The sequence below is a fragment of the Heptranchias perlo genome, chromosome 13 (genome assembly GCF_035084215.1).
Source record: "Heptranchias perlo isolate sHepPer1 chromosome 13, sHepPer1.hap1, whole genome shotgun sequence".
Lineage (NCBI taxonomy): Eukaryota > Metazoa > Chordata > Chondrichthyes > Hexanchiformes > Hexanchidae > Heptranchias > Heptranchias perlo.
In genome coordinates, this window is record NC_090337.1 from 6403216 (window position 1) to 6430069 (window position 26854).

A 26854-nucleotide genomic window follows, 5' to 3' on the forward strand; every position below is an offset into this window, starting at 1 on the left:
AAGAACCAATCATCTCCCACCGTTCCCAACAACAAAATTCACTCGCGACCTTTCTGTCCTTGTCAATTACAGCCCATTCTCCAACCTCCATTTCCTCTCCAAGGTCCTTGAACGTGTCAGCACCTCCCAGCAATTTGCGCGTTTCTCCTGTAATTCCCTGTTTGAATCCCTCCAGCCCAGCTTCTGCCCTTTTCTTCAGCGCTGAAACAAGCCAGAGCTCAGCACCCTGTTCGAACTCAAGCTCGTATTCAGATTCCAAATCCTCTCCACCACAAAGACCGCCTACTGCCTCTGTAACATTGCCCACCTCTGGCTTCCATCTGCCTCTTCGCCACTGAAGTGCTCATCCATGCCTTTGTCACCGCTAGACTCAACTATTCCAATGATCTCCTTTCCTCCACCCTCCGTAAACTCCAATTTCTGTAAGCCTTTGCAACGCACATCCTGTCCCACACTAAGTCCCGCTCACCAATCACCCCGGTCCTCACTCACCTGAGTTGGCTCCCCGTCAATTTAAAATCCTCATCCTCATTTTTAAATCCTCCTTGGGCTCACCCAACATAATCTCTGCAATCTCTTCCAGCTCTGTATCACCTCGTCCTCCAACCATCCCCCGCTCCACCCCGGAATCCTTCATTCCTCTGACTCTGGCCTTTTGCGCATCTCCCCCTCCCCCTTCATCCCACCATTGACAGCAGAGCCTCCAGCTGCCCAAAATCAACTCTCTCTTAAACCCCTCGGCCATCTCCATCTCCTCCTCCTCCTTCAAAAACCTTCTTTAAATCCACCTCTATGACCAGATCTTCGGTCACCCCTCCTCAGGGGTAATTTCTGAACCTCACTGTCAGTACGGTAACGTGACGTGACGTAGCGGCTTGCCCATCCGTTATAGAACCCGTTCGATTTTCATCGTGTTGCTCTCAATGGAAATGAAAATGGGATGGTTTCTATAATGGGCAGCTGATCCACAATGCCAGTTTTACACCCGGGGGGAAAGTTGAAAATCTACCTCCCTAATCTCTCCCTGTTTTACTTATGACTGTCTACGATGACCTGAGGACATTTTTTACATTAAGAGTGCTGTACAGATGTTAAAATTGGATAACCATGTGGTGAAGGATTGGATAGTAGAGCCTGGTCTTCAGTCACTTCCAAATCTTCATTCACAGAGATTCCCCCTTTCACACACACCACACCCGAGATAAGCTCTCGTATAAAAAGGATACAAGAGAGCCCCCAACTGAACACACACCACCTGAATACAATTAACACTCATTGATATCAATCACATGATATAATTAACATACATGCAAGTTGTTCTTTCCTGTTTCCCCTTTCTCCCTATCCTGTCGCTCCTCTCCTTTTCTTCCTCTCTCATCTATTTCTTTCCTCCTTTTCTTCGCTCTGCCTTACCTCCTGCTCTTCTTTCCACTCTCTCTTCTCCTCTTTCTCCTCTCATTAGCTTCTCTCCTCTCCTTTTTTGCTCCCTTCTCCATCTTTTTCCTCTCTCCTTTCCTACTCCCATCCTTTTTTCTCCCTCTATCACACCCTTTTCCTCTCTCCCTCTCTCTCTCTCACACATTGCCCTCTCCGTATTCTCTCTCCTCTCCCTCCTTTCTCTCTCTCTCCTTTCCTTTCTCTCTCCTTTCATTTTTCTACCCCTTTCCTTTTTTCCTTCCCCCTTTCCCTCTCTCTCCCTTTTCTTTCTCTCCTTTCTCTTTTCTCTCTCTCTCTCTTCCTTTTCTCTCTCTCTCTCTTCCTTTTCTCTTTCTCTCCCTTATTGTTCATATCGCTCCCCTTTTCTTGTTTTCATCTCCGCAGATGTGGGAGTTATATTGCTAGTGCAGTTGTATTTTCATTTCTTTTACAGGAGCCAGTGTTTAGGGACTTTGAGTAAGTTTCTGTTCTGTTTCTGTGTTAGCACTAGAAGTTACATGAGACATTCACGAGCTCATCGTGTTACTGCTGGGGAATAGGACACTTTTGGGTCCCCGGTGTCAGTATCGAGCACTACCAGGTTAGTTACAGTTCCCTCGACTCTGCCTTAGTGCCAACCTCTTGTGGCAGTCTTCCATTTCCCAAACCAGCTCCTCCTTTGGTCTCTCCTAGTGAGATTACTAATTTAGTGCCGAGTTAGGTTTTGAACCCATGGACCCATAAGCACCACAAACTGAGACCGGCAAAGTCATTTCACGTAGGGCTCTTGAAGTTTGCAGAGAGAGGAAACTTTGATCCACTCGCACCCAGGTTCCAAAGGTGAAAGGCCAATCTCTAAACCACTCCCGTCAGCTAGTCTCCAGTTAAGAGCCAAAACAGTCACTGTTAAATGGCTGGAACAGGTAATAACTTTGATATAACGTCGCTCGTCAATTATAGAAACTCAAAGCTCTTCAGATCCGTACACAAACGGGGTCGGCCCAGATGACAGTGCATTCCAAAGATGAAAAACCCACAGCTCACGAGGACCGTAGGTGTGATTGATGTGTAACATCCTTTTTGCACACGTGTGCAGCCCTCCGATCGCTGGGCGTAATGGCGCTGTAATGTGTTCCTGAACGTAACCTTTGCTCACTATTTCCAATGAAATCGCAAAGACCTTTGGAACAAACAGAGGAACTCGTGACAGTCGCACTCACAATACTACAACACACAGCGACCAGAGCAGTTGTTACCGGTAAATTAGTTGTACGTTTATCACAACCGATTTTGCACAATCTCGTGCAATGTCAGAATTTACACACCCTTGTTGTCTGTCTGAGGCGACCCCATTCCACAGATAATTTTAAAAGCTTTTTGAAGAATAAATCATATTATATGTAGCTATTAAAATGTATTCTTGCTAATGTTTTTAAATAAACCTTGTTGTTCATTTTCTATTTGGATATCCCAGGTCTGACCTGTCTCTGTCCACCACAGAACTACAGCTGTGGTAACTTAAAACTGGGGTGATTCCATGATCTGGCACTCCCATTGGGAAATTCATAGAACCTTACAGCACAGAAGGAGGCCATTCGGCCCCTAGTGCCTGTGCCGGCTCTTTGAAAGAGCTATCCAATTAGTCCCATTCCCCTGCTCTTTCCCATAGCCCTGCAAATTTTTCCTTTTCAAGTATTTATCCAATTCCCTTTTGAAAGTTACTATTGAATCTGCTTCTACCGCCCTTTCAGGCAACGCATTCCAGATCATCCCTGAGTAAAAAACATTTCTCCTCATCTCACCTTTGGTTCTTTTGCCCATTATCTGAAATCTGTGTCCTATGGTTACTGACCCTTCCTCCAGTGGAAACAGTTTCTCCCTGTGTGCTCTATCAAAACCTTTCATAATTTAGAACACTTCTATTAAATCTCCCCTTAACCTTCTCTGCTCTGAGGAGAACAACCCCAGCTTCTCCAGTCTCTCCACATAACTGAAGTCCCTCATCCCTGGTCCCATTCTAGTAAATCTCCTCTGAGCCCTCTCCAAGGCCTTGACATCCTTCCTAAAGTGTGGTGCCCAGAATTGGACACAATGCTCCAGCTGAAGCCTAACCAGTGTTTTATAAAGGTTTAGCATAACTTCCTTTCTATTGTGCTCTAGTGAATTCTGCTCACTGGAATTGCACTGGGGTTATGGTGGACCCGCAGCCTGTGATTTTCTCTCTGTTATAATTAATGGACAGAAAAACATCGCTGAGAATGCGTAATTTCCCAAAATGTACTCCCTACTTCTTTACCCAGAGAGTGGTGAGAATGTGGAACTCACTACCACAAGGAGTAGTTGAGGCGAATAGCATAGGTGCATTTAAAGGGAAGCTGGATAAACACATGAGGGAGAAAGGAATAGAAGGATATGCTGATAGGGTGAGATGAAGCAGGGAGGGAGGAGGCTCGTGTGGAGCATAAACACCGGGATAGACCTGTTGGGTAGAATGGCCTGTTCCTGTGCTGTAAAATCCTATGTAATACTGCCAGCCCGGGATTGCAAATTACGACCATAGTTTACAACAGTGAAACTCGGCTCTCCCGCAGCTCTGCTGTCCTTCCCCCTCCGACCTTCATTAGGCCCAGGCTCCGTGTGTCTCTGGCCCTCCTTGCATCCTCCGGCCTTGCCGTGGGATGTCGACCAAGCTGTGATGCGACAGCTTTCCAATTCCATCCATTTTTGCTGCAGCAAGAGAAAGTCAACAAATGATACTGGGGGTGTTGGTAACCCAGCGCAGTGAATGGGCTCGATCAAAGTCAGAGGGCTGACGCTTTTAATGGAGCTATTGATCCAATAAGGATGGGTTTTTTTTAACGCTGTACCTGTGGGGAAGTGTCTGATCTTCACCTGGCAACAGTCAAAGGTTGGCAGAATGGGTACTCCGCATACAGCTCCCCGTCACTCCGTGGTATAGTGGGTTGGGATTGTTGCAGTGAATTGCCCCGAGCGATTAAAATTAATAGTGATTAGCAATGACATGTTTAATCCACGTTCCATATAGGAACAGGAGCAGGCCATTCAGCCCCTCGAGCCCATTCCACCATTCAATTCGATCATGGCCGATCTGTAACTCAGCTCCTTCGACCCGCCTTGGTTCCGTAACCCTTAATACCCTTACCCAACAAAAATCTAACCACCTCAGTTTTGACATTTTCAATTGACCTCCAGCCTCAAAGCAATATTCCAGCTTTTACGTGAATGTCACGTTTGTGCCTAATTTCTGCTTCTCGTGGTGAAGGTTGGGTTTGATTACGAACACCGTTCTTAGTTGTTGCTTTACTCCGGACACTATTACTCTGACGTTACTCGCCTTGTATTCTGCTGCGTGCCTGATTGATTTTTTTTCTATCTCTGCTTCAAGAGACAGGATCCCGTTTTTTTGTTTTTTCCGCAGACCTAAAATGGCTGAGAGCAACAAAAAAAACAATGTATTTCAGATAACGTTATGGGCGATTGTGGGCTTCTTCCTGCCCAGTTCAGGCGTGCGTGCAGTAGTGAAACATTGCTTGACATTGACTGAAAGATGCACACATGGGGAATTGTAAAAAACCTTTCTTAGCTTTTCAATAGTTTAATGTGCTTTGTAAGTTTTTTTTGAACCAAACTTTTGATGAGATGCTGCTAATTGGGCACTGGGCAACTTTCCAAAGGCAGACCCGGGTAGCTTAATAATTTAAAGTTACTTTATCAAATTATAATGCACACAAGCTGTGATAGTCCATTGTGTCAGCCAGTTAAGTGAATCCCTGTGGTGCTGTTTAGTGGGCCATAGGATTTAAGTGCTTCAGCTAGTTCTTCTTGGCCAAGACACCAGGCTGGCAAAAAAAAAAATCCAAAATAGGTCTCTTCTCCCTCACCGTCCAATTTTCAGCCCTCCTCTCAATCTGTCCTCCAGCACCTCATGCAATTGGCCAATGTTCATGTGACAGTGAGTCACACCACAACTTGTATTCATATCGCGCCCTTAACGTAGTAAAACATCCCAAGGTGCTTTACGGGAGCGTAATCAGATAAAACAATTGACACCGATCAAGGGTAGCCAGCCCTCCAGGATTGTCCTGGCGTTTCCAGGAATTAAAGACTAATTTCCAGGACGCTGCTGGGAGCAAAAGCCCAGGAGAAAAATCATAGGGGTGTTAAAAATAAAATGTTTTTTATATTTACGTTTTCTTTGAACACTTCTGTTTATTGGTTCGAAAAATATTGGAGCTGCAAAAAAAAGTCTGTTTGACTGACAGTCAAGAACCATCCAATCGGGTAACAAAGAGTCTGTTCGCTTTCCAATTGACACCAGAACGAGTCGGTGCCTGGGGGATTGATGAGATAGATCTCAGTCCTGTACGTTCCTGTGTTCCTTGAGGACAGAAGAGAGGAAGGGAAATAATTTGCGCAAAGAACCCCCCCCCCCGAAGAGATTGAGTCCAATCTCACACTACCGCTGCCTTTAATGGTTTATCTGTATAGATTTTATAAGCTAATATTTCAAGATTCTATTCTTAGAAGTGGAGATGAAACCTTTTTTATTAATGGGCTACTCCAGCTCTGAGTCAGATGGTTTCAGCTCAATTTGTACAAATCATCCCAAGTCAGACATTGGCCAGTCTATGTCGGTCAATCCAAGGATGCTGTCTCTTACTACTGTTGTAACTCCCATCGTGTGTGATTAACACATTTGTTCAAATTACTAACAATGGCTCTGTGTATCCTCTTGGTATCTATATTCAACACTGTCTGGTGGCTCTGTGAATGTGCTTGGCCCCTCTGATGTGTGCGTTACTCATTGCTGTTGTGCACCTGTGTGACGTTACTGTACTGTGAGGGTTTGGTATTGTATATGGTGTACTCCTGTGATTCTGTCAATGTGATTCACTGCTCTTCTTTTTAAATGAATTGTGATGTTTATTAACTGCTCTCTGAATTACGCTCTCTGGCGTACAGTGCTTTTGAGTACAGTAAATGAGTGTTGCAATCTGAGAAACCTGTTGCTCTGATTCAATAATTCAGTTCTGGCTGCTGGGCTGCCATTTTCTTTTTCTCTCTGCTGCAAACAATGTCAGGTTGGGTTATTTTGAGGGGACGCTGCAATTGTTCCTCCTTGAGGCCAGCACTGCCCTGTTTTTTGGAATTGGAGGGAGTTGCTGAAAATTCACTTTTTGGGGATATAGTGTCCAACTGAGCAAAGCTGGTGGCAAAATCGGGAGGTAACGAATGGTGGGAGACAGGAAACGTGTACCCAATGAAGGGGCGTCTAGAAGAAAGGCTAGTAATAGCCCCCCGTGTTTATATATCACAACTCTTAGAAACGCGTTTCACATACAAACCAAATTAGCAGTAATACTGTGGAGGATGAATTCCTGGAGTGTGTACAAGATGGTTTTTTTAGACCATCGTTGAGGAGCCAACTAGGGAACAGGCTACCCTAGATTGGGTATTGTGCAATGAGAAGGGGTTAATTAATAATCTTGTTGTGCAAGGTCCTTTAGGGAAGAGTGACCATAACATGGTAGAATTCTTCATTAAGATGGAAAGTGAAGTAGTCCAATCCAAAACTAGGGTCCTAAATCGAAACAAAAGAAACTACGAAGGTATGAGGAGTGAGTGAGCTATGATAGATTGGGAAGCTTTATTAAAAGGCATGATGGTGGATAGGCAATGGCTAACGTTTAAAGAATGAATGCATGAATTGCAACAATTATACATTCCTTTCTGGCACAAAAATACAAAAGGAAAAGTGGCCCAACCGTGGCTAACAAAAGAAATTAAGGATAGTATTAGATCCAAAGAGGAGACATATAAAGTTGCCAGAAAAAGTAGCAAGCCTGAGGATTGGGAACAGTTTAGAATTCAGCAAAAAAGGACCAAGAGATTGATTAAGAGGGGAAAATTAGATTATGCAAGGAAAATAAAAGCGGACTGTAAAAGCTTCTACAAGTATGTAAAAAAAAAATAGATTAGTGAAGATAAATGTAGGTCCTCAGGAATGGGAGAATTTTTAATAGGGAACAAGGAAATGGCAGAACAATTAAACAAATACTTTGGTTCTGTCTTCACGGAAGAGGACACAAATAACTTCCCAGAAATGCTAGGGAACCAAGGGTCTAGTGAGAAGGAGGAATTAAAGGAAATTAGTATTAGTAAAAAAATAGTGCTGGAGAAATTAATGGGACTAAAAGCCGATAAATCCCCAGGGCCTGATAATCTGCATCCCAGAGTACTAAAAGAGGTAACCATGGAAATAGTGGATGCATTAGTTGTCATCTTCCAAAATTCTATAGATTATGGAACAGTTCTTGCAGATTGGAGGGTGGCAAATGTAACCGCACTATTTAAAAAAGGAGGGAGAGAGAAAACAGGGAACTACAGACTGGTTAGCCTAACATCAGTAGTAGGGAAAATGCTAGAGTCTATTATAAAGGATGGGATAACAGGGCACTTAGAAAATATCAACGGGATTAGGAAAAGTCAACATGGATTTATTAAAGGGAATTCGTGACAAACCTACTGGAGTTTTTTGAGGATGTAACTGGTAGAATAGATAAGGGAGAACCAGTGGATGTGGTTTTTTTGGATTTTCAGAAGGCCTCTGATAAAGTCCCACATAAGAGGTTAGTGTGCAAAATTAAAGCACATGGGATTGGTGGTAATATACTGGCATGGATTGAAAATTGGTTAACAGACAGGAAACAGAAAGTAGGAATAAATGGGTCTTTTTCCAGGTGGCAGGCAGTGACTAGTGGGGTACCGCAGGGATCAGTGCTTGGGCCCCAGCTATTCACAATATATATCAATGATTTGGATGAGGGAACTAAATGTAATATTTCCAAGTTTACTGACGACACAAAGCTAGGTGGGATTGTAAGTTGTGAGGAGGATGCAAAGAGGCTTCAAGGCGATTTAGACAAGTTGAGTGAATGGGCAAATACATGGCAGATGCAGAATAATGTGGATAAATGTGAAGTTATCCACTTCGGAAGGGAAAGCAGAAAGGCAGAGTTTTATTTAAATGGTCAAAGATTGGAAAATGTTGATAGACAAAGGGACCTAGGTGTCCTTGTACATCAGTCACTGAAAGTAAACATGCAGGTGCTGCAAGCAGTTAAGAAGGCAAATGGTATGTTGGCCTTCATTGCAAGAGGATTTGAATACAGGACCAAGGATGTCTTACTGCAGTTACACAGGGCCTTGGTGTGACCACACCTGGAGTATTGTGTGCAGTTTTGGTCTCCTTACCTAAGAAAGGATATACTTGCCATAGAGGGAGTGCAGCGAAGGTTCACCAAACTGATTCCTGGGACGGCAGGACTGTCATATGAGGAGAGATTGGGTCGTCTCGGCCTGTATTCACTCGAGTTTAGAAGAATGAGAGGGGATCTCATTGAAACATATAAAATTCTGACAGGGCTAGACAGAGTGGATGCAGGGAGGATGTTTCCCCTGGCTGGGGTGTCTAGAACGAGGGGTCACAGTCTCAGGATACAGAGTAGGACATTTAGGACCGAGATGAGGAAAAATTTCTTCACTCAGAGGGTGGTGAACCTGTGGAATTCTCTACCACAGAAGGCTGTGGAGGCCAAGTCACTGAATATATTTAAGAAGGAGATAGATAGATTTCTAGACACAAAAGGCATCAAAGGGTCTGGGGAGAGAGCAGGAATGTGGTATTGAGATAGAGTATCAGCCATGATCATACTGAATAGTGAAGCAGGCTCGAAGGGCTGAATGGCCTACTCCTGCTTCTATTTTCTACGTTTCTATGATTACTTTGAAGTGCAGTGACTGTTGTTAAGTGGGGAAACCATTTTCTTCACGGCGTGATCCCACAAACAGCCACGAGACGAACGTCCAGTGTTTCTGTTGTTAGTGGTGTTGGTTGACGGTGGAATGTTTCCCAGGATACTCATGGAATCATGGAACCTTACAGCACAGAAGGAGGCCATTTGGCCCATCGTGCCTGTGCCAGCTCTTTAAAGGAGCTGTCCAATTAGTCCCATGCTGCTGCTGCTCAGGGAGTATTTGATGGGACAGTGTAGAGGGAACTTTACTCTGTACCTAACTTGTACCTGCCCTGGGAGTATTTGATGATGGTACTGGGTACCTAAAATGGAAAGTATATCATTCCCCCAGCACTAATATCCCCTCTACCTGATGAGTAAAAATGAATTACATTAAAAAAAACTATATATATAAAAGAAATCTTTTGGAAACTTTCAATAATTGCTGACTTCAGGACAGCATTGAACTCACTTTTTAATGTTTTTGTGCAAGTGTTTAATATTAATATTCAGTCATCAAATATTAATGTGTAGTACTTGCACAATAATCAAATATTAATATGTGGGACTTGCAGAGTCATTGAATATTAATGTCTGGGACCTGTACCTTATGATGGCTCACATGTTGACAAGAACTGTTTCAAATTCTGGTGTCTGCCACTTTAATCACAGTGAATCAGTGCTCTCAAATCTATATCATGGGGAAAAAAGCAAGCTTAGCCTCACTTAAGCACCATTAACTTGCAGATGTCAGCCTTGGCTCAGTGGGTAGCACTGTCACCTCTGAGTCCGTAGGTTGTGCGCTCAAAACCTCCAAAAATCTAGGCCGACACTCCGAGTGCAGTGCTGAGGGGGTGCTGCACTGTCGGAGCTGCCGTTTTTTGAATGAGACTTTAAACCGAGACCCTCTCTGCCCTCTCAGGTGGACATAAAAGATGCCACGGCACTATTTCGAAGACGAGCAGGAGAGTTCTCCCCGGTGTCCTGGCCAATATTTATCCTTCAACCATCATCACTAAAACAGCTGATCTTGTTATTATCACATTGCTGTTTGTGGGAGCTTGCTGTGTGCAAATTGACTGGTGGGTTTCCTACAACAATGACTACGCTTCAAAAGTACTTTATTGGCTGTAATGCACTTTGGGATGTCATGAAAGGGGCTATATAAATGCTAGTCCTTTCTTTCTTTTATTTATATAGTCCCTTTATCATAGTAAAACGTCCCACGGCGCATCACAGGAGCGTTATCAGACAAAATTTGACACCGAACCACATGAGGAGACATTAGGATGGGTTTGGTCAAAGAGGTAGGTTTTAAAGAGCGTCTTAAAAAAAGGAGAGAGGGGTAGAGAGGCAGAGAGGTTTAGGGAGGGAGTGGGTGGAACAGACAGCTGGGGTCAAGAGATAATTAGATGTGTTCCTGTGGAGAGAGAGAGGACTGAGCAATATAGTGAGAAGATGGATAGGTGGGGTTGGAAGCCATTATATTAAAGGACAGGCTTGTTGGGCCTTGTTTTGAGCTGATCCTTATGTAGAGCAGTTACGGGGTGAGTCCTCTTTAAACTAAGTTGAGTTGCCTGCAGTTGCCGATGTAAGAAACTTTGCTCAGTGGTCCTGAAAAGAGAAAGGATCAAATTGTTGGCCGTTAATTCCATTCAGAGTGGGGATGACCTCAAGAACTCTGACAAGAATGTCTTCCTCTTCACGCCCGGTGATGTAAGGCTGGCCAGGGAATTTTCCCAATTGCGAGGTTTTGTCGGGAACAAATGGATTTGAGGGTCGACCTAACGATTGTGATGTCTTTTTTTTGTTTGCCTTTTTATCTTTTCCAGTTTGCATGTACAGAGAGCCATCGCTGCATGAAATCGGGGACAAAGCAGGGCGCTCACGGAAGAGTTCGGGAACGCCGACCATGAACGGAGGCAAAGTTGTCAACCAAGAGGAGTGCACATAGCAGGGGAAGAGGCACAGGAATCTGAACTGGACCCACAGGCACAACGTACAAAAAAAATTTTAAAAAATTAAAATTAGAAAGTATCCCGGAAGCTGGGATTTTTCGGAACATGCAGTCCTTTACATGAACTGATGAAAAGCCCTTGCCTGAAAGAGAAAAGAAAAATTAAATCAGGACTTGATTTTCAATTCTGTTTCCTCTTATGCAAGACTGTCCACTCTGTGGTAAACTCATCTACGAAACGTTAAATAATAAAAAAAAAAGAAACTTAAATTACCCTACACGTTTGAGATTTGAGAAAAGTATCTCTCAGAATCCAGAGGCTTATGCTTGCTTCTCAACAGTTGAAAACTTAAAACTGAAGACAGGATTTTGTTTAGAAACCACCACCTATATTTCATTTCCACACGAGGAATCAACCCATCACAGTCCATTCAGACAGCAGATCCAGGGCTCTGTGTTCTGACGGTGTTAGCCACACCTTAACTTGGCCAACTAACTTCTTGTCATGATCCAGGACTTGCCATGCCATCTTAGTGATGCTCCAGTACTAGGAAAGGAAAGGACACCTGGTCAAACAAAATGTTACAAGTGGCCAAGAGGAGGATGTCCAACTCTTGTTGGGTATGAAAGGCCACCACATCTTTTGGCTTGGTGGATAATTAGCCACTGGGAGGTAGATTGCATTTTATTTTACTCCCTCCCCGCCCCCACCACCACCACCCCCCACCCTTGCTCACCATGGAAGCTCTCATCCCTTTTTCCAGTTCCAAGCCTCTGTCCTTTCTCTGAAAGTCGACTGGGCCCATTCTTTGAAGGTAGACCAGGTAGGAACCAGATCTGTGTACATGGCCCACGTGTGTTGAATGATCTAAGTCTGCGCCACTTGATAACCACATTCCAAAACCATCCATTGGATCACAGCGAGATTATATTGGACTTGTAGATGTACACCCTTAGAACAGTTTGATTTGGTGGTTCATGTTTTGTGATTATTTTGTTCCGCCACATTCCAGACTGTTGAAGTTACCAAAGCTTTTGAGTTGTGGCAGAATTTTCTGGTTGGCTTGGATTATGAGACCAAGTCTCGAGTCCAGTTAAACATTCATGATATTGGCTGCATGTATGGTGTCACTTTTTTGTTGTTGAAACAAATGCAAGACTCCACATGAGCAGTGCAGCATCAACGTGCATTTTCACCCATTAATCAGGCTTGAGGCTATCACATTCATTGGTCAGGACAGCCTAGAGGGCACAGTGTCAAAGTTGGCCACAGGATCTGGGGTGAGAGTTGGTGTAGACTGACAGTCATTACATTTAAGCCAATAAGATTCAATGAAACTATAGCACAAATAGGATGTTCAGAGAGCTCCTTAAGAGGCCCTTGGCTTGATGTGTGAGTCTTTTACAACAAGAACAGCAACTTGCATTTATATAGCGTCTTTAACGTAGTAAAACCTCCCAAGGCGCTTCACAGGGGTGTAATCAGACAAAAATTGACAACGAGCCAAAGATATTGGGACAGGATAGGCTTGAGGAGCATCTTAAAGGAGGAGAGAGAGGTGGAGAGGCAAAGAGGTTTAGGGAGGGAATTCTAGAGTTTAGGGCCTAGGCAGCTGAAGGCACGGCCGCCGATGATGGGGCGAAGGAAGTGGGGGATGCGCAAGAGGCCGGAATTGGAGGAATGGTGAGTGAAGGGGACTTGGTGCAGTTTAGGATATGGGCACAGCAGAGATTTGGAAGTGTAATTGCGGTTGTGTATTCAGACCAATTGGTTAACAATCGTGCCAGTTGGTTAGTGGTGATGACTGGAGTAAATTTCTGAGCTTTCCGTCTCCCCGGGGGATGGTTCCCTCGGTCACCGTGTGTTAGCGACTGGGCAGGACGGTTTGCTCCGATCACCGGCGCTAGCAGTATCGTGACGGTCGAACGCAACCGAGTGAAGACGTAGGGATTTGTAATGGGAAATCGACAACAGGAAGTAAGGTGTTGTGCACAGGAAGTGTGTGCAGAGGGAAGAGTTTGAGCTTGTCTGACTTCCACCTTCCAGCGGAGGACACTGGGCAGCGGGCAGGAATGTGAACCTCGGCAGCCTTTTGGGGAGTTGAGGGGTGGTGGGGGAGTCGATTTTCAACTAGTTGCCTGGATGTAAAGCTGGATTGGCCGCCCGTTATAGAAATCAGCTGATTTTCCTTTCCATTGATTTCTCACCTGGTGGAGGTGGGGGAGGAGTTGAAAAATCTATCCCTTCCCCTCCTTAATCTGGGTCATGGAGGCTATTTACATGGCCTCTGTTATCATAGAAACAAGAAAGAACTTGCTTTTATATAGCGTCGTTCACAACCTCAGGGCGTCTCAAAGCGCTTTACAGCCAATTAAGTACTTTTTGAAGGGTAGTCACTGTTGTAATGTAGGAAACGCAGCAGCCAATTTGCGCACAGCAAGATCCCACAAACATCAACGTGATAATGACCAGATAATCTATTGTAGTGATGTTGCTGTAAAGCACTTTGGGACGTCCTGTAGTCGTGAAAGGCGCTATACAAATGCAAGTTCTTACTTTTATATGTCTGCGGCTGTGAAATAGGGACACAGTGGGAAAGCGAGTGATTTAATTAGTTTGGTGGTGCCTGTGCCATTATGGAGCAGCACTGCTCCTATACTGCAACCACTAGCAAATAGATGGGGCAAAACTTACATGGCACCACTCTGAAAATTTTAATTAAACCTTTGAACCGTGAGTCCCTGTTGGGGATCAGCTGCCTCTTGCGCTATTAATACAACACCTTGTACCTGGTAAAGTAACAAAAGCGTGCGTTTTCTGCCATTAACTGTAGGCGTCTTCTTGCTAAACTTGCAGTGATAGCGTTACAATTGCTGGTTGTTTAGTGTGAATGTCGTCCTGTATCAGTGCCCTGTATGTTGTGCATTAGACTGGCAATGAGAGGCAGCCAGCCATACCACCCATAAAATAGATATAGTGGGATGTGAGCTGGAATGTAACTGAGGGCTTCTGTCTATCAATAACTGGGAGTGAATTAAAGGCTGGAATCTAATCAAGGGGTTCGAGGCTGGATAATAATTGAGAGTTTGGAGGATTTATATGTAGTACAGTAGATTCCTGGGAGTGAGTTACAGGCTGGAATCTAATCGAGGGGTATAGGTGGTTTATATATAGAATAACAGATACCCGAGAGTGAGTCACAACCTGGAATCTAATCGAGGGGTATAGGTGGTTTATATATAGAATAACAGATACCTGAGAGTGAGTCACAATCTGGAATCTAATCGAGGGGTACGGGTGGTTTATACATAGAATTACAGATACCCAGGATTGAGTTACGTGCTAGAATTTAATCGAGGGGCTCAGATGGTTTATTTATAGAATTACAGAAATCCAGGAGTGAATTACAAGCTAGAATCTAATTGAGGGGTACAGCTGGTTTATACATAGAGTTACAGATACTCAGGAGTCAATTACAGGCTGGAATCTATTCGAAGGTGTTCGGGTGGTTTATATATAGAATAATGGATACCCGAGATTGAGTAACAGGCTGGAATTTAATCGAGGGGTTCGGGGGGGTTTATATATAGAATAACAGATAGCCGGGAGTGAGTTACAGACTGGAATCTAATCGAGGGGTTCGGGGTGGTTTATATATAGAATAATAGATACCCGGGAGTGAGTTACAGGCTAGAATCTAATCGAGGGGTTCAGGGGGTTTATGTGTAGAATAACAGATACCCAGGAGTGAGTTACAGGCTGGAATCTAATCGAGGGGTTCGGGGTGGTTTATATATAGAACAACAGATACCTGAGAGTGAGCTTCAAGTGGGAATCTAATCGATGGGTTCTGGTGGTTTACACATAGAATAACAGGTACCCGGTAGTGAGCTACAGGCTGGAATCTAATCAAGGGATTCAATTGGTTTACATAGGAATAAGAGATACTCCAGTGTGAGTTACTTGCTGGAATCAAATTGAGGGGTTAAAATGGTTTATATATAGAATAATGGAGATCTTGAAGTGCAATTAACAGGTTATTTGGTATATAAACCATCAGATCCCTCATTCAGATTGCATCTTTTACCTCTTGCTGTGTATCTGTGAATCCACTTCTTTCAGGCTATTGTTTAAATAGCTGGTTTGGAGAGCAGGGAGTTTGTATAATTGAATGTTTTTGCCTGGCAATTGAAACATTTCCAACCTTTTAATCTTTATTAACTATAATAAGATATAATAAATGTTTTAATAAATCAGTGAGAAATGTGCTGAAATTACTTCAGTTATTTTAATGGCAGAACATATGTAAGAGATAAAATTCTTACAGTGGCCTGTTATATATTGTTGATTGCTGTCTAGTTTTATTAATATTGGCATGGGGCTAACCAAGGAGCAAATTGTTTTCCTACAGTGTGTTAGTGGCCTGCAGTTCAGTGTAAGAAAATTAAAAGTTCCGGGACTCTGGCATTTTAATGAATGAACCTTTTAGGAATTTTTTTCTTGGTACTTCTATCCTGCTTGGGAAGCCTAATAACCTGTCAGCTGAAGCTGTGCATCGATTAATACAAGGGGACAGAATCTTAAAATTAGAGCTAGGCTAGGGGGGAAATCAGGAAGCACTTCTTCACGCAAAGGGCAGTGGAAATCTGGAACTCTCTCCCCCAAAAAGCTGTGGATGCTGGGGGAGAATTGGAGCTTTCGAGACTGAGATGGATAGATTTTTGTTGGGTGAGGGTATCAATGGTTATGGATCAAAGGCGGGAAAATGGGGTTAAGGTGCCGATCGGCCATTACCCGATTGAATGGCGGAGCAGACTCGAGGGGCTCAGTGGGCTCCTCCAGGTCCTAATGTTCCCATGAGTGGGCTGGATGGCCTGTCCCATGTTTTCTTATTCTTTATCAGCACTTATCATGTCTCACGTATACACACACACAGACACACGCACGTATACACACACACACACACACAGACACGCACACGCACGTAGACACACAAATACATACGTTACCATAAGTATGGATGAAAATGGCCCATTGGCTCATTTGAGCTCATCCTTCCAGAATAGCAACCTTACTCCCTTCCTATTACAGCTACTCAACAACCACCCGAAAAGAGAAATCAGAGCTCGGTTAAATGTCTCATCCAAGTGGGGTAGATCTTGGACTCTGTGCGAGAGTGTAAAACGGGTAATAGCAAATCAACAGCCCCTTTTACATCTCTCCCCATTTTAATTTCCACAAAAGATGTAGAACGGGCTGCTGACTCCCTCTCACCGTTTTACACCATTGCACAAAGTGACGGTCTACCCCAGTATGTCCAATGGTCCAGCTCTCCATCAGCATCAGCCTTAAAGTAGGAACTCAAGCCTGGGTTTGGAGCTTGAATCTACAAGCATGTGACCCAGAGGACAGAGTGCTACCAACTGAGCCAAGCTTACACTGTAAAGCCAGGCCGACACTGGGATCTGTTTGGCTGTTTAGATAGTTCATTCTTTAGCCCCCGACTATTTGCCGTCTGTACTTTTTTTTGGTAAGGTGACCCGTGAGCAGGAATTGGCGTTCTCTCTGTTCCTGCAATAAGCCAGAAATCCAATCTGTTCTCCCGAAAATCCCTTGTCTAATCAGGATAATAGAAGTAATTAGTAATGGGTTATGAGAGAAGAATTAATATTCCTTTAGTCAGTTTAATTAGTTGTCTAGCTGGGAGAATTGACTGCAGTGTCTCCTTTATACCCTGTGACTGCATTCTTTTCAAGTCTCAATGTGATAGGACAGTCACACTCTGGTGGAGCATACTCATAACTTAATTCACCAGGTAAATGACCTCAAAACTATAACCGTAGAATCATAGAATGATACAGCACAGAAGGAGGTCATTCAGCCCATCGTGCCTGTGCTGGCTCTTTGAAAGAGCTATCCAATAGTCCCATTCCCCCGCTCTTTCCCCACACCCCTGTAAATTTTTCCCCTTCAAGTATTTATCCAATTCCCTTTTGAAAGTTACTATTGAATCTGCTTCTACCGCCCTTTCAGACAATGCATTCCAGATCTTAACAATTCACTGTGTAAAACATTTTTTCCTCATGTCACCCCTGGTTTTTTTGCCAATTACCTTAAATCTGTGTCCTCTGGTTACTGACCCTTCTGCTACTGGAAACAGTTCCTCCTTATTTACTCTGTCAAAACTGTTAATGATTTTGAACACCTCTATCAAATCTCCCCTTAACCTTCTCTGCTCTGAGGAGAACAATCCCAGCTTCTCCAGTCTCTCCACATAACTGAAGTCCCTCATCCCTGGTACCATTCTAGTAAATCTCCTCTACACCCTCTCTAAGACCTTGACATCCTTCCTAAAGTGTGGTGCCCAGAACTGAACACAATACTCCCACTCAGGCCTAACCAGTGTTTTATAAAGGTTTAGCATAACTTCCTTGCTTTTGTACTCCATGCCTCTATTTTTAAAGCCAAGAATCCAGTATACCTTTTTAACAGCCTTCTCAACTTGCCCTGCCACCTTCAAAGACTTATATACGTGCACCCCCAGGTCTCTCTGTTCCTGCACCCCCTTTAAAATGTTACCATTTAGTTTATATTGCCTCTCCTCATTCTTCCTTCCAAAATGAATCAAGAATAAACCACTCGGTTTAGAGGATTGCGGTGCTTCAAATGCATCTGAAGCCATCGAGATCCAAGCATAACAACCTGACAGGTTTTGCACTTGGCTTTGAGTTCATTTCTCATCATTTGTGACTCCAAGCCCCATGTCAGTTGACAGAGGTCGCAGCTCCTTCCGATGTGGACGCTCTCATTGTCCTGTGCTACTGTTGATCACGTAGGAAAGAAATTGCACGACCTCAGGATGTCCCAAAGCATTTTACAGCCAATGAAATACCTTTGAAGTGTAGTCACTGTTGTAATGTAGGAAACGTGGCAGCCAATTTGCGCACAGCAAGATCCCACAAACAGCAATGTGATAATGACCAGATAATCTTTTTTTTAGTGATGTTGGTTGAGGGGTAAATATTGACCAGGACATTGGGGAGAACTCGCCCGCTCTTCTTCGAAATAGTGCCATCGAATCGTTTACGTCCATCTGAGAGGGCAGACGAAGCCTCGGTTTAATGTCTCATCCGAAAGACGGGAAAGATGCAGGGACAGTGGTTTAGTGGCGGGAGTCGTGCGATCTGTCAGCAGCACTGACAGATTTCTCTAGATCTGTGACCAGGCCAACTTACTGAGGGTCCAGATCTGGTACTCTGGAGAATAAAGTGTAACGCCGGAGAGTGGGGGTGGGGCGGGCGGGGGCGGGGGGGATTTCCTCAGCTTGCTATGAAAGTTTCCTCTGTTCAGTATTTTCATTGAATCAATAAGCGAATCCCTAAAAACACCAAACTAGGTGGGGGTTGAAGGGGTTCTTCATTAACACATTTACGACGCCATTACAAATGGAGAACTTGCATTTATAATAGCGTCTTTAACATAGAAAAACAGGTGGAAAATTGGACACCATGTCCAAACAGATGTTAGGAGGGGTGAGCAAAAGCATGTTCAAACAGATAGGTTTGAAGGAGGGTCTTAAAGGAGGAGAGGGAGGTGGCGAGGCACAGGGGTTCAGAGAGGGTTGGTGTAAACTCTTATCACTGGGTGAGTGGAACAGTGGCGATTCACTTGTGACCAGGGTGACAGTGGGATGACGGACAGGGTTCAGAGGGCACAGAATCAAAAGCACACGGCACTTTACAGAAGGCAGGCTATTGCCATGCAGAGACGATGATGTTTCTGGGCAGGAGAAGATGTCTTTTGCCTAACTTCATTCACCTGGTAACGGGTGATGAAGGAAATGTTGGTGACAGGAATAGCCTGACTGTAGTTACACCATTGTTTCTTGCAAGGAAGATGCAATGACAGTGATTTGGGTGCAGGCTATTGCCACTATTTGCTCCATTGAGAAGTGGCTGATCAGAGAGAGCATCACTTGCAGACAGTTGGAGTTAGAACAGAGGAACTTCTAGGAACAGTAAAATGCCACTGGGACTAAGAGCCCATCCCTTTTTTGATTGATAACCCCAGCCACCTGCCTTCTCACCCGGTCGCTTAGTCCCCTCCCGCCTCAGAAATGTATCTAATTGCCTCTTGAACTCATTTAAATTTCAATGACCTGCCTCGGTAACTTATTCTACAACTCCATTATCATTTCTGTGAGTTTCCCTTGACTCCTAACGTCCTCATTTCTAACTTCAGAATGTTGGTTTTTTTATTAATTGACCCACAATGTTTTGTTTACCTGGTGCCACAGGAGTTGGAGGCCATTTTATCGAGCACCAGCAGCTAGTAAAGGGCTGTTGGCTGCCTTTGAACCTTCAGGACCTTTTGATGACCATAAATGGCCTTCAGATCAAGGACCCCTTTCCAATTGGCCCTTGGAGGTCAAGCAAAGGTAGGTGTCGCTACCTATTACAAGGAGAGGGCTCCCAGCGGCAAAAGAGGCTATTTTCTTCAAGGCCTCCCCTGAATTGCCACTTAATGGGAAGGAGTCCTAATTAGCATAAAAGCTGGGCTCTGCACAGGCTCCTAGCAGACTGTCTCATCGAAGCCCCTCCCTCTGATACATTAACTCTCCCATCGAACCCTCTCCCTCTGATACATTAACTCTCCCATCGAACCCCCTCCCTCTGATACATTAACTCTCCCATCGAACCCTCTCCCTCTGATACATTAACTCTCCCATCGAACCCCCTCTGGTGCATTAACCCTCCCATCGAACCCCCTCCCTCTGGTGCATTAACCCTCCCATCGAACCCCCTCCCTCTGGTGCATTAACCCTCCCATCGAACCCCCTCCCTCTGGTGCATTAACCCTCCCATCGAACCCCCTCCCTCTGGTACATTAACTCTCCCATTGAAGCCCCTCCCTCTGATACATTAACTCTCCCATCGAACCCTCTCCCTCTGATACATTAACTCTCCCATCGAACCCCCTCCCTCTGGTGCATTAACTCTCCCATTGAAGCCCCTCCCTCTGATACATTAACTCTCCCATCGAACCCTCTCCCTCTGATACATTAACTCTCCCATCGAACCCCCTCCCTCTGATACATTAACTCTCCCATCGAACCCTCTCCCTCTGATACATTAACTCTCCCATCGAAGCCCCTCCCTCTGATACATTAACTCTCCCATCGAACCCTCTCCCTCTGATACATTAACTCTCCCATCGAACCCCCTCTGGTGCATTAACCCTCCCATAGAACCCCCTCCCTCTGGTGCATTAACCCACCCATCGAACCCCCTCCCTCTGGTACATTAACTCTCCCATCGAAGCCCCTCACTCTGATACATTAACTCCTACATCGAAGCCTCTCCCTCTGGTACATTAACTCCTACATCGAAGCCCCTCCCTCTGATACATTAACCCTCCCATCGAACCCCCTCCCTCTGGTACATTAACCCTCCCATCAAAGCCCCTTCCTCTGATACATTAACTCTCCCATTGAAGCCCCTCCCTCTGGGACATTAACTCTCACATCGAAGCCCCTCCCTCTGGTACATTAACCCTCCCATCGAACCCCCTCCCTCTGATACATTAACTCTCCCATTGAGCCCCCGCCCTCTGATACATTAACCCTCCCATCGAAGCCCCTCCCTCTGATACATTAACTCTCCCATTGAGCCCCCGCCCTCTGATACATTAACCCTCCCATCGAACCCCCTCCCTCTGATACATTAACTCTCCCATTGAAGCCCCCCCCCTCTGATACATTAACTCTCCCATCGAACCCCCTCCCTCTGGGACATTAACTCTCACATCAAAGCCCCTCCCTCTGGTACATTAACTCTTACATCGGAACCCCTCCTTCTGGTACATTAACCCTCCCATCGAAGCCCCTCCCTCTGGTACATTAACTCTAATTGAAATCCATCCCTCTAATACATTAACTCTCCAATCGAAGCCCCTCCCTCTGGTACAATAACTCTCTAATCGAAGCCCCTCCCTCTGATACATTAACACTCTAATCGAACCCCCTCCCTCTGATACATTAACCCTCCCATCGAAGCCCCTCCCTCTGATACATTAACTCTCTAATCGAAGCCTATCCCTCTGGTACATTAACTCTCCCATCAAAGCCCCTCCCTCTGGTTCATTAACTCTCCAATCGAAGCCCCTCCCTCTGATACATTAACTCTCTACTCGAAGCCCCTCCCTCTGGTACATTAACTCTCCCATTGAACCCCCTCCCTCTAGTACATTAACTCTCTAATCGAAGCCCACCCCTATGGGACATTAACCCTCCCATTATGGAGTCTAATTGTACTTTCTTACTCCCTGTGCTTTCACCTCGATTGCCTTGTCTCACTCTTTTGTTAAAGACATTTTTCCTGCTAACTCTTCTAAATTTACTTTTCCATTTATATCTCCAACATTCCTGGTTTACTGTGAAGTAATATTAATCCCAGTAGATATTTTATATACATCATGAGGTCCCTGTTTAACTACCTTCTTTCCAGACTCTATTCCTCTATTCCTATGCAATGCTGCTTCAATTTTCACCAAATATTCCAAAGCAAGGTTTATTTGGCGGCACAATGGCAAAAGAACCAGAGGGGAGATGAGGAGAAATGTTTTTTCCCACGGCGAGTTGTTAGGATCTGGTATGGATTGGTGATGGAAGCAGATTCAATAGTAACTGTCAAAAGGGAATTAGATAAATACTTGAAAAGGAAAAAATTGATGGGCTATTGAAAAAGAGCAGGAGGTATGGGACTAATTGGATAGCTCTTTCAAAGAGCCGGCACAGGCACAATGGGCCGAATGGCCTCCTACTTTGCTGTATGATGATTCTATGATAGCTAGTTGTCTGTTCCCATTCATTAAGCCATCCGTCTTTCCATTCACCCCTCCATCCAATTCTTCATCAATCTATCTACTCAACAATCCAACCGTCTCTCACTTAACTCATTTCATGTTTACATACATGGCACAGGCTGATGGAAATGAATGTGTTTATCCAGATGGTGCAGTGAATAGCAGAATTTGGCCTGTCATTCACACTGATGGCAAAGGCTCTCCCTCGATGGCTGTATATTGACAAAGACAGTGGGCGCACAGGAGTCATACAGACAGATGCTGCTTGAGCTGATCTCAGCCAGGACCACGCCTGGGGTGCTAACAATTGGCTTGGGAGGAATTAGCTGGAGTCCCCGCTCCTGACTGCTATCCAGTCACCCCCTGCTGGAAAGTGCTTGCGTGTGGACGTCAAGTGAGGACAAGGTCAAACTCCACACCGACGAGTCAATGACCAGCGGAAGCTCACTGTCTGTGCTCACACGTGAAGGCCGCCATCTTGGGGGAGGTACCACGGAGCAAATGTTGTCCAATAATCTCGAGAGAGGGGGGAGAAAATTGGCAAAAAAAACAATTCAAACAGCAAATGGGACTGCATTGAAGACTGTCTGGTGGTTGAAAGATTGAATCAGCACTATCCTTGATGCTGAATATTACAGAAGGTAAGGAGAGCCTGGGACAGGCAGTGAAACCCCATTCTTTCAATAACGGGATTTAGCAACAATGCAATATCCGGGTGCACTGTGTCATTTTTTTGGTAGGTTCTCCCAGTGTCGCTGCTTCGAGGACGAGGTGTCCATTTGTAGATTAGAAAAATAATCTTTTTTAAATCGTGTATAAAGAATATAGCAGATTTTTCTGTAAATTTGTTATGGAAAATATCATCAGTGCAGTTTGTAACTCAGAACATTCCCCGGGAAGCAGTAAGTTCAGAGCAAACTCGGACGACTCTGCTCTGTTACATTACTCCTTACAGTGGCGTTAGAGCCATGATTTTTGTCCCATGTGGATTGTGTGGGATCTGGTCTTGGATTCTCATGGGATTTAATGAGTACGACAACTAAACTTGCATTTATATAGCGCCTTTTACATAGTAAAACATCCCAAGGCGCTTCACAGGAGCAATTATCAAACAAAATTTGACACCGAGCCACATAAGGAGATATTAGGACAGTGACCAAAAGCTTGGTCAAAGAGATAGGTCTTAAGGAGCGTCTTAAAGGAGGAGAGAGGTAGAGAGACGGAGAGGTTCAGGGAGGGAATTCTAGAGCTTACGGCTTAGGCAGCTGAAGGCACGGCCGCCAATGGTGGGGCGATGGAAATCGGGGATGCGCAAGAGGCCAGAATTGGAGGAGCGCAGAGATCTCAGAGGGTTGTAGGGCTGGAGGAGGTTACAGAGATAGAGAGGTCAAGAAGGGATTTGAAAACGAGGAAGAGAATTTTTTTAATGGATGAGCTCAAGTTTATGGAGGGTGGAAGATGGGAGGCTGGCCAGGAGAGGACACTAATCAGGCAACGAGTCTCTATTTAAAAATAGATCTCTGCCCCTTTCCTTTCCCTTGGAGGAATCGCCTCCTTCTTGAGGCAGTGTTCAACTGACACTGGGCCTCCTCTGGTGCTTCTTCCAAGAGGCTACTATCCATGTGAGAGTCCAGACAGCGTGGGGTTGGTTCTCAATATCCCACCCGGGTGTAAATCTGTCGTCATGGATAGGCTGCTCGTTATATAAACCTCCCGATTCTCATTTCCACTGAAACCAAGGGAACTAATGACCGGGCAGTTTTTATAACGGGTGGCCGACTGGCAACGCCAGTTTTACACTCGGGCAGGTCGTTGAAAATCAACGCCCCTTCCCCCCGAGAGTCCTCAGGCAATTCCCCAGTGCATAGTTCACAGCCGAGCCTACTCCTGTCCTCATCCTCGTAGTGCGGAAGGATCAGTGATGGTAATCATGAGTACGAATCTTCACCTTGGTCTTCGTGGCCTGGATCCTCACCAGTTAAACCCACTGGGCAGAATGGAAGCCTGGTAGCGGATTCCTAAATGACTATCTTTCGTGCTGTGTGCCACCTGATGCAAACTGCGATCGTACACTGAGCAACGGAAGCACGCCACGGCTTCATACTGTGTATTTGTATTTCCGTCACTTTCCAATTGAGGCCATTTCGCAAAGTATTGTTAACATTTTTCTCTATACAGCAATAAGAATGACATTCTACACCCCTCCCCCGCCTCACCCAGGCTCAGTTGGGAAATATACTGCCTGGTGATTGGTGTCTTCTCCTGGCTTTCATTGCAAGAGGATTTGAGTACAGGAGCAAGGATGTCTTACTGCAGTTGTACAGGGCCTTGGGGAGACCACATCTGGAGTATTGTGTGCCGTTTTGGTCTCCTTACCTAAGAAAGGATATACTTGCCATGGAGGGAGTGCAGCGAAGGTTCACCAGACTGATTCCTGGGATGGCAGGACTGTCGTATGAGGAGAGATTGGGTCGACTCGGCCTGTATTCACTAGAGTTTAGAAGAATGAGAGGGGATCTTATTGAAACATATAAAATTCTGAGAGGGCTAGACAGACTGGATGCAGGGAGGATGTTTCCCCTGGCTGGGGGGTCCAGTACGAGGGGTCACAGTCTCAGGATACGGGGTAGGACATTTAGGACTGAGATGAGGAGAAATTTCTTCACTCAGAGGGTGGTGAACCTGTGGAATTCTCTACCACAGAAGGCTGTGGAGGCCAAGTCACTAAATATATTTAAGAAGGAGCGAGATAGATTTCTAGACACAAAAGGCATCAAGGGGTATGGGGAGAGAGCGGGAATATGGTATTGAGATAAAGGATCAGCCATGATCATATTGAATGGCGGAGCAGGCTCGAAGGGCTGAATGGCCTACTCCTGCTCCTATTTTCTATATTTCTATGTGCAATACTGAACCAGACAGACCAGAAGTTTGCAGGTTCAATCCCATGATTTAGCTGACCTCAGCTGCGGCAGGAATAGGGGCACCAGGATTGACCCCTTTGCCTTGTAGGTGGGGGTGGGGGGTAGAATCAGTCAGAGTAACTGGTCCCAGTCACTGTCCGCTGACCCCTGCTTGAGGGTGATGCCAACGTACATAACTTTTAGAGGGCACAGTGGACTGTCAGTCAGCACAGCGTCAGGGCAGAATATGGGGGCAGATAGAACACTCCCAGCTTGTTGAGCTGTCAACAGATGGCAGGTTTTTAGAAGCTTACCAGAAACCATCTGACTTGGGACTATTTTCATGGACCAATAAGAGTGACACAGGGCTGTCCCAAGGTCACCATACAAGAATAAGCACAAGTACCCCTTTTAGGCCTCCACTAATATAAGAAAGAAACATACGGTCCAATCATGCTAAAAGATTGACATAGAACGTACAGCACAGAAAAAGGCCATTCGGCCCAACTGGTCTATGCCGGTGTTTATGCTCCTCCTTACAAGCCTCCTCCCTCCCTACTTCATCTCACCCTATCAGCATCTCCTTCTATTCCTTTCTCCCTCATGTGTTTACCTAGCTTCCTCTTAAATGTATCTATACTATTCACCTCAACTACTCCTTGTGGTAGCGAGTTCCACATTCTCACCACTCTCTGGGTAAAGAAATTTCTCCTGAATTCCCTATTGGATTTATTGGTGACTATCTTATATTTGTGGCCCCTAGTTTTGGACTCCCCCCATAAGTGGAAGCATCTTCTCTACATCTACCCCTTTATAATTCTGAAGATCTCTATCAGCCTTCTCTTTTTTTTAGAGAGAAGAGCCCCAGCCTTTCAGTTTTTCCTGATCGTTATAACCTCTCAGTTCTGCTACTGTCCTTGTAAATCTTTTCTGCACCTTCTCCAGAAGCTCAACATAAGCAAAAGAAAAGTCCCAACAAAAGCAAAGGGAGTCTTCCCAACCACATTGTAATGTTGTTATCAGTGTCTCTAAGACACTCTATACCCTACGGTGGCCACCAGTCGTGAAAGGCCTCAAGCACCATCTGACTTGGGTTAAGGAAGGGGGAACACAGTTGCAAAGAGATTTGGAAGGCTAGCAAGTTACAACCCGTTGCCTGACTCACTAGCTTAAAGAGAAGACCAAATGAATTGACCTGGCTTTCTGCCTGTGACACGGGTTGATTCCCTGAGGGCTACGTGTTAACAGAGCCAGCAAGATAACCCATACAGGGAAAGGGGAATCTATGCTACAATCACCACACAGAGATTCCTATCAATATCGGCCGAGAATCGAAAGAAAAGTAAACACGACTCACTTTATCTGAAAATTACTTAATTTTTTCAGGGGGCAAAAAAATGCAGATTTAATTTTTTTGATATTACAAAAGAAAACAACCCGTCAACTGTGAATTGAGAAAAGGGACTTTGGTGGTGATATTCTCTTAAACTCAAAGATTTTTTTAGCAATAGGAAGTGTGTTTCTCTGAAATTCGTACTGACTGTACCACCTCACAATGTAAATAGCTCTTCTCCTTCCGACACTGAATTTTTTTTTTGCATGATGCAAACTTGCTGAAACTGCATGCAATATATGCTTACCAGATGGATGCAATCGAAATGAAAACCAGTTAGCTTGGAATGAATCTGCCATGCCTGATGCTAAACACGCAATCGGTACAGGTGTAAAACACAGTAACATACCACTCTGCTGCTTTATTTCACGGGGTAAATGGTGCGTTTGATGTCGAATGACCCAGGCATTTCACTGCGGGGAGATTAATGGAAGATTGGTGGCCTTTACAAGGCAGCAACCCGGTTCATAAGGGCGGGAGTGTTTCTCGGGACAGAAAAGGGTC

At 44.8% G+C, this 26854-nt stretch overlaps 1 protein-coding gene across 3 annotated transcripts in view; it reads left to right on the forward strand.

Moving 5' to 3' along the window:
- fgf12a (fibroblast growth factor 12a) overlaps positions 1–12125 on the forward strand; it is a 247241-nt gene extending 235116 nt beyond the window's left edge. The window contains exon 5 of one of the 3 annotated variants that reach the window (XM_067994884.1): positions 11066–12121. In XM_067994884.1, the coding sequence (XP_067850985.1) occupies positions 11066–11187 (122 nt within the window). In that variant the 3' untranslated portion in view covers positions 11188–12121. Of the gene's footprint in view, positions 1–11065 lie in introns of all 3 variants that reach the window. The other 2 variants (XM_067994883.1, XM_067994885.1) reach the window with 2 other exon arrangements.
- The last annotated feature ends 14729 nt before the right edge of the window (positions 12126–26854 follow it).